We start from the raw sequence: 12,796 nt of genomic DNA on the forward strand, positions 1-12,796 counted from the left end.
TTCTTTGGGAATCCTTCCTAACAACGTACAACCGCCGCGGACACTCGTGCCTGAGGAAGGATTCCCAAAGAATCCGAAACATGTCGCCAAAAGCGACTAAAAATAATAGTGAGTAAAAACCGTACTGATCTAAATATTTTGAAATATCTCACGATAGTTTAAGTTCGATCGTGCATGTCGCTCGTACTTGTCCGTACATGTGAATACATTCACACGCCAATGCGCGGGCGAGACGCACGATAAATAAATAACATGATTCAATTATCATTCTGATGTATAAATTCGAATTGGCTTGATAGATTCGTTCGGAGCGTTTTTTCGCCGAAGTCGATAGCGCCTACGTTGTAGTGTAGTAGAGCCCTCTACGAAAGTCGCTACGCCGTAGAGGGTCTTGGCGTAGCTTCGCGTAGCCAGCGTAAATAAATAAATAAATATCAGGGGACTTCTTACACAGATCAACCTAGCCCCAAACCATAAAGTAACTTATACTAGAGCGGTACTGTCATAGTAAATTTTGTAACCCCAGTAAATTCACTGCCATCTGTCGACACACTTTAAAACTAAAAATGAAGGTTTATAAAAATACGATAGAATGTATTTAAATATAGATAAATGATTATTTTTATTTGCATTGATTATTTTTATGATTTTGACCCATGTTCTTTCACTGATATGCGTTAAAATTGTTAAATAACAAACGAAACCGTCAACGCCATCTATTCGTCTGTAGGCCAAAACTAGTAGCGCCCTCTGAACGAGAATCAAATTTTCGTGACTTTCGAGGCACGTTTTTTCCTTAGACTGTGTCCATCTATTACGGAGTTATATCTATCTTTGCTATTATTTTTAGTCGCTTTTGGCGACATGTTTCGGATTCTTTGGGAATCCTTCCTCACAACGTACAACCGCCGCGGACACTCGTGCCTGAGGAAGGATTCCCAAAGAATCCGAAACATGTCGCCAAAAGCCACTAAAAATAATAGTGAGTAAAAACCGTACTGATCTAAATATTTTGAAATATGTCTCACGATAGTTTAAGTTCGATCATGCATGTCGCTCGTACTTGTCCGTACATGTGAATACATGTACACGCCAATGCGCGGTCGAGACGCACGATAAATAAATAACATGATTCAATTATCATTCTGATGTATAAATTCGAATTGGCTTGATAGATTCGTTCGGAGCGTTTTTTCGCCGAAGTCGATAGCGCCTACGTTGTAGCGTAGTCGAGCCCTCTACGAAAGTCGCTACGCCGTACAGGGTCTTGGCGTAGCTTCGCGTAGCCAGCGTAAATAAATAAATATCAGGGGACATCTTACACAGATCAACCTAGCCCCAAACAAAGCAAAGCTTGTACTATTGGTGCTAGACGACGTCGTAATATACATAGGAAACACCTATGACTCAGAAACAAATATTTGTGTTCATCACGCAAATAAATGCCCTTACCGGGATCAAAGATAGATATAACTCCGTAATAGATGGATACAGTCTAAGGAAAAAACGTGCCTCGAAAATCAAGAAAATTTGATTCTCGTTCAGAGGGCGCTACTAGTTTTGGCCTACAGTCGTATAGATGGCGTTGACGGTTTCGTTTGTTATTTAACAATTTTAACGCATATCAGTGAAAGAACATGGGTCAAAATCATAAAAATAATTAATGCAAATAAAAAAAATCATTTATCTATATTTAAATACATTTTATCGTATTTTTATAAATCTTCATTTTTAGTTTTAAAGTGTGTCGACAGATGGCAGTGAATTTACTGGGGTTACAAAATTTACTATGACAGTACCGCTCTAGTATAAGTTACTCTATGATATGATCCAATCATATTGTTCTTATTTGCACGTGCGTCTCACTCGCGCCAATACATGTACGGACAAGTGCAAGCGAAATTCACAAGCGATTAATAACTAAATGACATCATTTGGATGTCAAATCGTACGTTCGAATTGGCTCGCTAATATAGTCCGAAAAGAAATTGTAGAAATAATTTGAGTATTTTGGAACTTGCATACTTTCCATCAAAATCCTAATAACTATCAGCAACTTTAAGAAGACAATAGAAAATACTGGCATTATGAAAAAATTTTTGTTTTTTAATAAATACTAAGTTTAAGTATATGAAAAGTAGGTGCACTGAAACCTATTCAGAATTCCGCATTATTTGCGAATTTGAAAACAACGCCATCTATGCCTAATGTTAGATATTACTTGACAACATTGTGAGCCATCGCATATACACGTGTCGCCTGTGTAAACAGTTTGTACAAGGCTCGATAGGTGGCGTAGGGTATAGTGCTAAAATATTTTCGTGCAGTTTTTAAGGTTCCGTACCCAAAGGGTAAAAACGGGACCCTATTACTAAGACTCCGCTGTCTGTCTGTCCGTCTGTCACCAGGCTGTACATCTCGTGAACCGTGATAGCTAGACAGCTGAAATTTTCACAGATGATGTATTTCTGTTGCCGCTATAACAACAAATACTAAAACAGAATAAAATAAATATACTTAAGTGGGGCTCCCATACAACAAACGTGTTTTTTTTGCCGTTTATCGCGTAATGGTACGGAACCCTTAGTGCGCGAGTCCGACTCTTAGGCCATTAGACTCATAGGCCAGTGTATTTTTCGGTTATATCTATCTTTGCTCATACTGTTGAGGTAATATTTTTTCGCTAGATAGATAAAACATGTAATCACGGTTCTACAAAAGGTTTATCAGAAAATTGTGAAATGCATAGAAAGAGTCATAGGCCAATCAAATTGGATCCAAAAATAACGTTTTAAGGATTTTTTTTTTATTCTACGTCTGTGGCAAACAAGCATACGGCCCGCCTGATGTTAAGCATGTATATATATGTTTATTTTATATTCTAGATTACAGGTTTTAATTATTTACGTTTGTAATAATTGAACCATAATTTACTTTCTGTTCATAGTGTTCGTTTGTCTATCTTGATCTGTTTATTGTTTCATTCTCAATTGCTCAAAGGTTGACTGGAAGAGATCCCTTATAGGGATAAGTCCGCCTTTGTACATTGTATATATTTATGTTCTTTTATTGTGTTTGTAATCTGTCTTATGTACAATAAAGTGTTTACATACATACATACATACATTAAGCAGTCTCCGTAGCCTATGTACGCCTGCAACTCCAGAGGAGTTACATGCGCGTTGCCGACCCTAACACTCCTCTCCCTCGAGCTCTGGCAACCTTACTCACCGGCAGGAACACAACACTATTAGTAGGGTCTAGTGTTATTTGGCTGCGGTTTTCTGTAAGGTGGAGGTACCTCCCCAGTTGGGCTCTGCTCTAGATCTGGAATGACATCCGCTGTCCTGTGCCCTACCACACAAAGCGAGATGTCATTCACAGTGCCCATACCTCTCTTAATTCCCAGCAAGCTTGAAATAGTTTTAATACTTTCATTTGGGAGCCTTATGAGATAAGTTTTGTCTTGGATTGCCAAACCTCTCGATGTAGAAGGAACCCACCATCAATTACAATGGCACCACCAGCAAAGTTTGGTCGATCACACTGGTAAAAAGGCGTTGCCGGATTTTTAACATGATTTTACCAAAAAAAAAAATTTAGTAGCGGCCATTTTTTTTACAATTTAGACTACGAATTTTCGGATCCCTAGATATAAATTTTCATAAAGAACACATTTTTTGTCGGATGTACCGTTTTCGATCTACTAAAAAAAATTGAAAAAGAGCAAAATTGTATGCACACTTCCTGGGATGAAGCAAACTCGGACACTCGGATTATTTAATAATCAGAATCAGTGCACAATTTGCGATAGTTCGAAGTATTTTTTGATTTAAGGCTGTTCCATCGGTTTGCCGCTGTCTTTGTCACATTTCGCAAGAAAGAACGGGAAAGAACATACGCGCCAAATGTCAATATTGATCGAAGTTTGTCGGTTTTTATTTATTTTAAAAACGTTACCTTACAATATCGAAATCCTAAAGCTATGAAATTACTATTTATGTAAAGATTGTTTTTTTTTTGTTTTTTTGTTTATAGTATCACATAATAAATAACCAAATAAAGTAGGATTAAAAGTCCGAGTTAGAGGTTACTTCGGGAATTAATTGTATCGAGCGAAGTGTCATAATTCGTGTATCGGAAGCTATGTTGTTAAACATAATATAGTCAAGAACTACATATATTTTTTCCACGTCTACGAATATCAACGCCTTTTAGAAAAACATGATCATATAAGGAGATTTTTCGCCTTCTGGCTCAGGGAACCGCCTTAAAGGTGGGTTGTCAAAGAGGTGACGTATAGTGAGAGCCGCGCTTGTTGCTAGGGTTGTCACTCGCTAGATGCATAGATGGTGCACTAAGCACTAACCTTGTGTGTATGCAGTCAATAGGGTTCCCAACCAGGTGGCGCGTGGTGAGAGCCGCGCTGGCGGCCAGCAGGGCTGCCGTCGTCGCGCCGCAGTGCAGCCGGAAGGCAATCGAGTCGATCTTAGGGTTCACACCTTGCTGTTATCAAAATATAACTCTTTTAATAAAATATAATACAAGGTGCCTGGGTTTTGCCCTGCTGCTGGCGGCATTTTGGTTAGGTGGTTTTTTGCATATTTTATATGAATTATTTTATTTTTCTTTAAAAAACTGTAAAATGCCTAACTGAAGATAAACACTAAATATGGGTGATACACATACAGGGTGACCTTAGCCATTGGACAAACCCTGAAATATCACGTAGGGTTACTTCTCAGGAATGCTCTAACGTTAATATTTTTTTTTATTAGAACAAAAGATAAAAAAAAAATCAAAACAAAATTAATTCCAATGATCGACAACAAAAAGAAACATACTGAATTAATCATTGGCAGTGTTTTTGACAACTTGTTCGAAAATGTGAGGCAATGATGACATATGTCAAAAGTCAGAATCTTATTTATGTCATAAATGTAAAGGTGAAGGTTGACTGGTAGAGAATGCCTTGTAGCATTAAGTCCGCCTTTTGTACATTTGTATTTTTCTTTTGTGCAATAAAGATTAAATAAATAAATAAAACAAATAAAAAAGATAATCAATAAGGTCGAAGAAGGTTTCATACTATTTATTACCTCGGGAGCTATTAAACTCTGATGGGGTGAGGCTAAGCCACGAATTAATGGCTAAGCAGAGGGCAATGTTATGAATAGAGCACAACGGATGAATCTTCAATGAATATATTTAGTAAATTAGTTACCACAATTAATCTAAATATAATAATAATAATAACAGCACAGACTGTTTTTATCGAATGACAATCCATTGACTTGACAGTTCAATTCTATATTATATATTTGAAATATGTTCTAAGTGGCCTGTAGCTTGCAACCTTATTTCAACACACATACAGGCTGCTTCTAAGTAAAAAATCGTAATTTGTTAATTTCTTCATAACCGCTACACCGGTCGTTATGATAATTTGTATACTGATTCTAAATGCCCTAATGCATATTTACATTTCGGCTTTGTCCAATGGCTAAGGACAACCTGTATATTTTTTTGTTTCTATTGTTTCACATCACACCGCGGCACTGACGGGACAATATTGTGCACGTTTAAAGTGATGTCCGCATCCGATATGTAGACCGCCTAACGATGAAACATACAAAATTCATCATCATCATTAACTTAAGAGTTATTCTCTTGTCGGCTTCCAGCTTTCCCTATCCCGCGCCAGCTCTTTGACTTTTTGATACGACACGACCCCTACTTTTTCTTTCACTTGATCTAAAAAGCTGCGTCTGGGTTTTCCTCTACCCCGCTTCCTTCCTATCCGCCCCTCCAGGATAGTTTTAAAGAAGTAGTCGTGTCGTATTAAGTGAAAAACCGGTCTATCATACACAAAAGCACTAATCAGTCATCCAGACGCCGAAGTGTCAAAACTGAAATTGAACTTTATGCATATGCATGTAGGTCTATGTTGCTCTGACGGATTAATTGGTCTTTGGCGTTGAACCTACCGTGCATATACATCGGTCATGGCGTCCAAAAGGTTAAAAGTTGCATGGTACGGCAACCTCGGGGCGCGAGTGCACTTGTGTGTTTGTATTACACTGACCATTCTAAAGGGGCCCACTGACTATCAGTCCGCCGGACGATATCGGCCTGTCAGTTGTTCGGAACTGTCAAATTTTGGTCCATAACGCCCCAACCGCCCCTAGGGTCATCAAACTTAATGAGCTCTCTGAAAATGAGCAATCACGCACACTCCCGCCGCCCGCTCGCTTAAGGGCCGCAGTGGGGCCGGTATTCATACATACATTTACATACTTACATACAAAAGTCAAGGTTAACGGAAAAGTAATTATTTGTAATACAAGTATACCTCTACCGGTGAAGCTAAATTTCACGTAAAGTCCTAAAATATACATTAACAACCGAGATATGGAAATATAATACTGGTTAATTTGTATGAACATAATATTGATATTCGATACCTGAATACACATGCGAAATATAATAAGAGTATACACACGACATCACTAGACATGATTTCACATAGTATTATATAATCTGACAACATTGTTATGCAACAGCACATCACTTAGCCCAATTCCAATTGCGTCCGTCAGAAAAAACAAATCATCACTAGAAATCTAGGTACCTAATATTCGAGTAAATAGAAAAAATCTGTAAAAATATTAATATTTATTTCAAAAGATCTCAACACCTTTCATGCTCCGTCCAAGTAGTTTTTGTAAAAGTAAGAGATTGAACGTAAATTGGCTGCCTTTCATGCTTTGATAGCTCAAGCCTTGTCTGTATAAATTAAACTTTTCGATTTACTCGAAAAACAGCTCATAAATGGAAAATATCGCTCCATTTTGTAGTTACGGCTAAGAGTAAATATGAATTTTTGCTATAATTTCACAACTTACAATGAACGGTACAAGTCCATTTCATCTGCAGTCTGTAGGTAACCTAGTCTCTATCGATAGGTACTGATCTCAAAATGCGATAATAGTACATTACGATACAAGTGCGAAAAATAGGAAAGTCGAAACGAGTGGCGATAAATTAAAACACGACCGAAGGGAGCGTTATAAATCGACACAAGTTGCGAATTACCGATTCGCACATGTATCGTACGTTTTACAGTACATATGGCCCTCTAAATTTTTGACATACGTAATGTGCTACTTATCGCACTAATGCGGTAAATTAGCACCATAAGTATTGACTGACACCTTCAGACCGACGCCACTGAAATCACGCTGAGAGAAGTGCTATTGTAAAACTTGGTGAAGGTTGTATAGTGACGTACCCGACCCGACAGCAGAGTGAGGCTGGTTTGTATCGGTGATCCAACGCGGCTCCGTTTACCTATAGTGATTCTGACGGACGGCAGTGAAATTAAGCTAAGTGGCATGCTATTTCAAAATAAGGGAAAGGTAAAGGTGATGTACCCCGCCCGACAGCAGAGCGTAAAGGCTGAGGGAAGTGCTATTGTAAAACTTGGTGAAGGTTGTATAGTGACGTACCCGACCCGACAGCAGAGTGAGGCTGGTTTGTATCGGTGATCCAACGCGGCTCCGTTTACCTATAGTGATTCTGATGGACGGCAGTGAAATTAAGCTAAGTGGCATGCTAATTTAAAATAAGGGAAAGGTAAAGGTGATGTACCCCGCCCGACAGCAGAGCGTAAAGGCTGAGGGAAGTGCTATTGTAAAACTTGGTGAAGGTTGTATAGTGACGTACCCGACCCGACAGCAGAGTGAGGCTGGTTTGTATCGGTGATCCAACGCGGCTCCGTTTACCTATAGTGATTCTGACGGACGGCAGTGAAATTAAGCTAAGTGGCATGCTAATTTAAAATAAGGGAAAGGTAAAGGTGATGTACCCCGCCCGACAGCAGAGCGTAGAGGCTGGTTAGCATCTCCATGGGCCTGCGCGGTTGGTCCAGCTCGCGCCGCCGCCAGCCGGGCCGCGCCGCGCCGCCGCCGCGCGCGCGCCCTCCCCACACGCCTTTGCCCTCTCTGCGCACAATATTTATTATACATTTATTCCAGTTTATAATTTATATCGTAGGTATTAGTAATTGGCAACTTAAAAATAAGAATTATATTCCTTTGTTTCTTTCTGATAATTTGTAGCGTTCTCCATAAGGTACCACTTTGTCGCTTACCAAAAAGACGAAGTTTTGTCAGAGGATCCTTATGGCAAACGACAATGTGGTACCTTTTGATTGAGAAAAGATCACATTTGTTAAAAGTCGCCAAATACTAAGGATGGGCCAATAACTAAGTATATATAGCAGTCACCCTAACAAAATTAAGCATTGTAGACATGACCTTTCTTGTTTCCACACTTACTTTTAGCCCACTTAAAAAAACAGTATACTCTTAGAATTTTTCAAACACAAAACTAATTGAAGGGTACACGGAAAGAACATCTCTAGTCACTTTAGTCACATTTTGAGTAATCGCGGTTTTAAAATTTGGAACCATGTCAAAATATATGAAAATTCCGTGACTAGATCATTTTTGACTTAAAAAAAGTTGTGTTATATATATTATAAAGTGGTAGCAAAAGATATAACTAATAGTTCATTAAGAGGTACATTTTGATATGAAAATCTCATTTTCCGAAAATAGTGACTAAACATGTTCTTTCCGTGTAGCCTTCAATTAATATAATTCTCTGTTTCACTGATTTCGCGCAAATCAAACTGTCCGTAAAAACTCCAGCCGGGCACATGATAGGCGCGACAGTATCTCGCCGCGAGATAGACTGCCCGTCTTTTTCTAACTGTATGAAGTGGTATGAATTAAAGGGGGACTGGTAGTCTATCTCGCGGCGAGATACTGTCGCGCCAATCATGTGCTAACAGCTGACATTGTTATAGTTAACGCTATCTCTACTGAGCTCGTTCACTTACCTGTACTAACAATGGCATTCTGTTAAACAAAAGCCATTATTTCTTTTAAGTAAGCGCGTGGCCTTTGTGCCTGAGCACGTGGCCATTGTGTGTGAGCCTCAGGCACAAAAAGGCTACGCGCTCGCACAAAAGAAACAATGGCTTTTGTTTAACAGAATGCCATTGTTAGTTCGTAAGTGAAAGAGCTCAGTAGAGATAGCGTGAACTATACGATGAATTCGTTCAGGTGTCGTTACTTGGTGGCAGCGCCATGCAGACCGAATAAAAATGGACGTTTTGCACATTCACGGAGCGTTTGGAGTGCGTACAGATGGCGTGGCGCACGTTTGGTGTACGTTTTTAGCATTGACGGTCACTCCAGTCGCCACGCCGATACGTCCAAATGGCGTGGCGTGCTGGATTTCAATCCAAATGGAAATCCACGATTAGGATGCCGTTTAAAAAAATACGTTTTTGACATTCACGGATTGATTTTGGAATGCAGCCACGCTATTAAACAGAATAATAAATATGTCGGACATTATGTTAAGGTGATAAAGAAAATACTGGCGCTGAAAAATATAGCAAAATAACAAAAATTCAAACTAAGCTATAAAGTTCTTATTTTAGAAGCTACCGCCTGTGTTTTATACATGCATAAAATATAACCTAAGAGGTTGCTTTCTTTACGAGGTACATTTCAAAAGCTACGTAAAAATATACAAAACCGATTTTAGTCAAAATGGACAGAGAACAGGCATACGTATACCGTATAATCGATTTTATGTGTTGTGCTTAGGAATATGATTAGTTTAGAACAAATTTAAGTGGAAAAATTACTGTCTTGGATGGGACTTCAACTCACGGCCTCTGGACCCAGAAGTCTCACACGAGGCAGTATTTTTTTAGGGTTCCGTACCCAAAGGGTAAAAACGGGACCCTATTACTAAGACTCCGCTGTCCGTCTGTCCGTCTGTCTGTCACCAGGCTGTATCACATGAACCGTGATAGCTAGACAGTTGAAATTTTCACATGAGTCACTCTGACAGTGTCAAAACTGACATAATTATACTATGGAATACGCTAACGTCTATGTAATTTACTATTCAACACACTTGCTCAAAACGACGTTTTAATTCCACCGATTTTTGGCTCATAATCCTAGAAATTAAACACGCGTGCTTTTTCAGTATATTATATAGTTGGTCAAACCAATTTGCCAGTCAGTAACAACCAGGAAAATTATACTCATCCCTTCCTTTTGGGCGCTAGTACTAGTGTAAGACAAAGATAGTATGATTGTTTATGTCTATGTTTGAAATGAGACAGTCCTTTGACAAACTATAAATTAAAAAAAAAATCGTTTCTTTCAGATCTGCATTGATCCATAACGGTGTTAGTATAAAAAAAAACCTAAAAACTATGTTAAGTACTAAATTAATTAATAATAGCTAGTACAACTAAAAAATATTTTTCTCTAAGTAAAAACTAAAAGCTAGGTATTTAGGTTAGACGTGGCCACTCGGAGACCAGGAGCGCAGGTTGCCATGGTTTATTTCGCTCTGCCAATGGCCACCTCCACCCAAAATTTCGTAACAGGGCAGTCGAGGCGCTCGGCCAACACCCTGAGAAGACTGTTGCTGTTGCCGCGCACCCGTCTCAGCATGCACTCGTTCTTTTTCATTATATTATCCGACTAAGTTAAGAAGGTAACTGATTGCTAATAATATGCATGGAAACGGAGCCTTCTTAATTTGGTCGAGTAATACATTATTTTTAACCAACTATCTCACCAAACATAATTTATAGATTAAATTATCTCGTAAATTACATTAATGAATAAACATAACATTTTTATCGATTTGATCTCCATCCGTCGGTTAGAAATACGAAAATATTAGCACATTTTTTTAATTGGCTGTTTGTCGATTTCGTTTGCGCCTTTGCCTTGCGCGCGCATTGGAGCGTAAAAAAATAATAACGCGCCAGCCATTTTCCGTATTTGTCATAAAATTGGAATAGTTTTGCATGTTTTTAGCGAAAATGTAATTTTCAAGCATCGAAAATGAAGAACACAATAAAATTGAAGCTGCCAATAATACTAATAGAGGCAAGAGCCGAGAACGATAGCCTTTTACCGTCAAAATCGGTTGAAAAATAATTGGCGGCATATTGAAACTATTATAAAATGGAAAATCAGCAAAAACGCCCAGTCTTTCTCGGAAAACATGTTGGTAGCTTACTTCAAGCGATAAGTGCCTACAAGCCCAGCACGCTTTGGTGCAATTATTCGATGTTAAAACTGTAAGCCACCGTTTTGAAAATTGTACTTTTACTGTTTTGACAAAAAAATACTAATTTATATAAAAGTTTTGTTTTTTCCTCGCAAGTGTGTTGAAAAACGTCGTATGAAACGCGTGTGCATTGGTCATTACACACATCGGCTATCTTATTGCGTGCTTGGTTACAGCTCGCGCCAACCAACTTAGCACACTTGTATCATAATGTACTATGTACATCTCTCTCGCACTAATATGCGAGTACGAGCGAGATGCATAGAAAGTAAGTTACGTTCTCGATGGCGTTTATGTACCAAACTGGTGGTAGCCAAGGATTATAAAAAATAAAAATGTGCCATTTTCAACCAAAAGGGTACTTATTGTCCCTTGTCAGTAAGGCGCTATTTCCATATAGCTTCAATTAGAAATCAACCTTATCGACAAGCGACAATGTGGTACCTTTTAGTTGAAAACGTCACAAATGGTTGCAGTAGTTATTTACATTGTTCCTATAAACCAATCATTGGAATCTTATTTAAAGGATGATTTCACGCTAGACCGGGCCGTGCCCGGGCCGTGGCGTCCGACATGTCATTTTCTATGACGGCTGATCGGAGATCACGTGGTGCTTTCCATAGAAAACGAAGCTCCGGAAGCTCCGGCCCGGCCCCGGCCCGGTCTACCGTGAGTCATCCTTGGAGGGGCCCACTGACTATCAGTCCGCCGGACGATATCGGCCTGTCAGTTAAAACAAAAATTTGACAGTTCCGAACAACTGACAGACCGATATCGTCCGGCGGACTGATAGTCAGTGGGGCCCTTAAGTCTACCAGAAATAAGTAAGATACAGGGTCCAATTTTGAGTTCTAATTTTACTGTTACAGCGGTATACGGGGGTTTTCAGAAAAAATGTGTCGTTTTCAAGCAAAAGGTACCACAATGTCGATTGCCATAAGGACTCTCTGACAGGTTATTCGTATAAAGGTACAATCAAATTTCGTCCTTATGGTAAGTGACAAAGTGGTACCTTTTGATTGAAAACGTCACAAATGGTACCATTTCCTTTTTTTTTTTTGAAAAAACCATCTTTCGGGTTATTAAGACTCAGAATCACCCAGTACTATTGAATGAAAAAAAGTGTCCCCAGTTTTTCATACAAATTTTGGGCGTCAGTTTTGTAACGGTCCATACGAAATGTATGTGAAAATGCGTTACAAAACTGATTTTTTTTTGGGACTTTTTTTCTTTCAAAATAGTCTCGATAGTCCTCGTAAGTAAAAATAACCCAAAAGTTGATGGATTTTCGAAAAAAAGTAAATGGTACACTTTTAAGTGAAAATGCCCATAAATGGGTTCCACGGTTGGCAATAAAAATACCTGTGATTTAAAATAAATAACCTTAGTTATCAAAATGTTTTGAGCCTAAAAAACTAAGTAAAATTCTAGAGGACAATACAAAAAATCGAAGGACATGCTTTTTGGAACCACAGGCAGGCTCTACTCAGGAAACAAACTGGGTATAGTATGCGGTCTATCTACTGAGCTCGTTCACTTACCTGTACTGACAATGGCATTCTGTTAAACAAAAGCCATTATTTCTTTTGTGCCTGAGCGCGTGGCCTTTGTGCCTGAT

At 38.8% G+C, this 12,796-nt stretch overlaps 1 protein-coding gene across 1 annotated transcript; it reads right to left on the reverse strand.

Annotated features, from left to right (window-relative positions):
* Positions 1–4,284: 4,284 nt before the first annotated feature.
* LOC134753805 (uncharacterized) lies at positions 4,285–9,948 on the reverse strand. Its single transcript, XM_063689747.1, has 3 exons — positions 9,932–9,948; positions 7,868–8,003; positions 4,285–4,506 (listed from the first exon to the last, which is right to left on the reverse strand). Exons 1-3 carry the CDS (start codon positions 9,946–9,948, stop codon positions 4,285–4,287), a joined length of 375 nt encoding a protein of 124 aa, XP_063545817.1.
* Between the last annotated feature and the right edge of the window lie 2,848 nt (positions 9,949–12,796).

The sequence above is a fragment of the Cydia strobilella genome, chromosome Z (assembly GCF_947568885.1).
Source record: "Cydia strobilella chromosome Z, ilCydStro3.1, whole genome shotgun sequence".
NCBI classification, from domain to species: domain Eukaryota; kingdom Metazoa; phylum Arthropoda; class Insecta; order Lepidoptera; family Tortricidae; genus Cydia; species Cydia strobilella.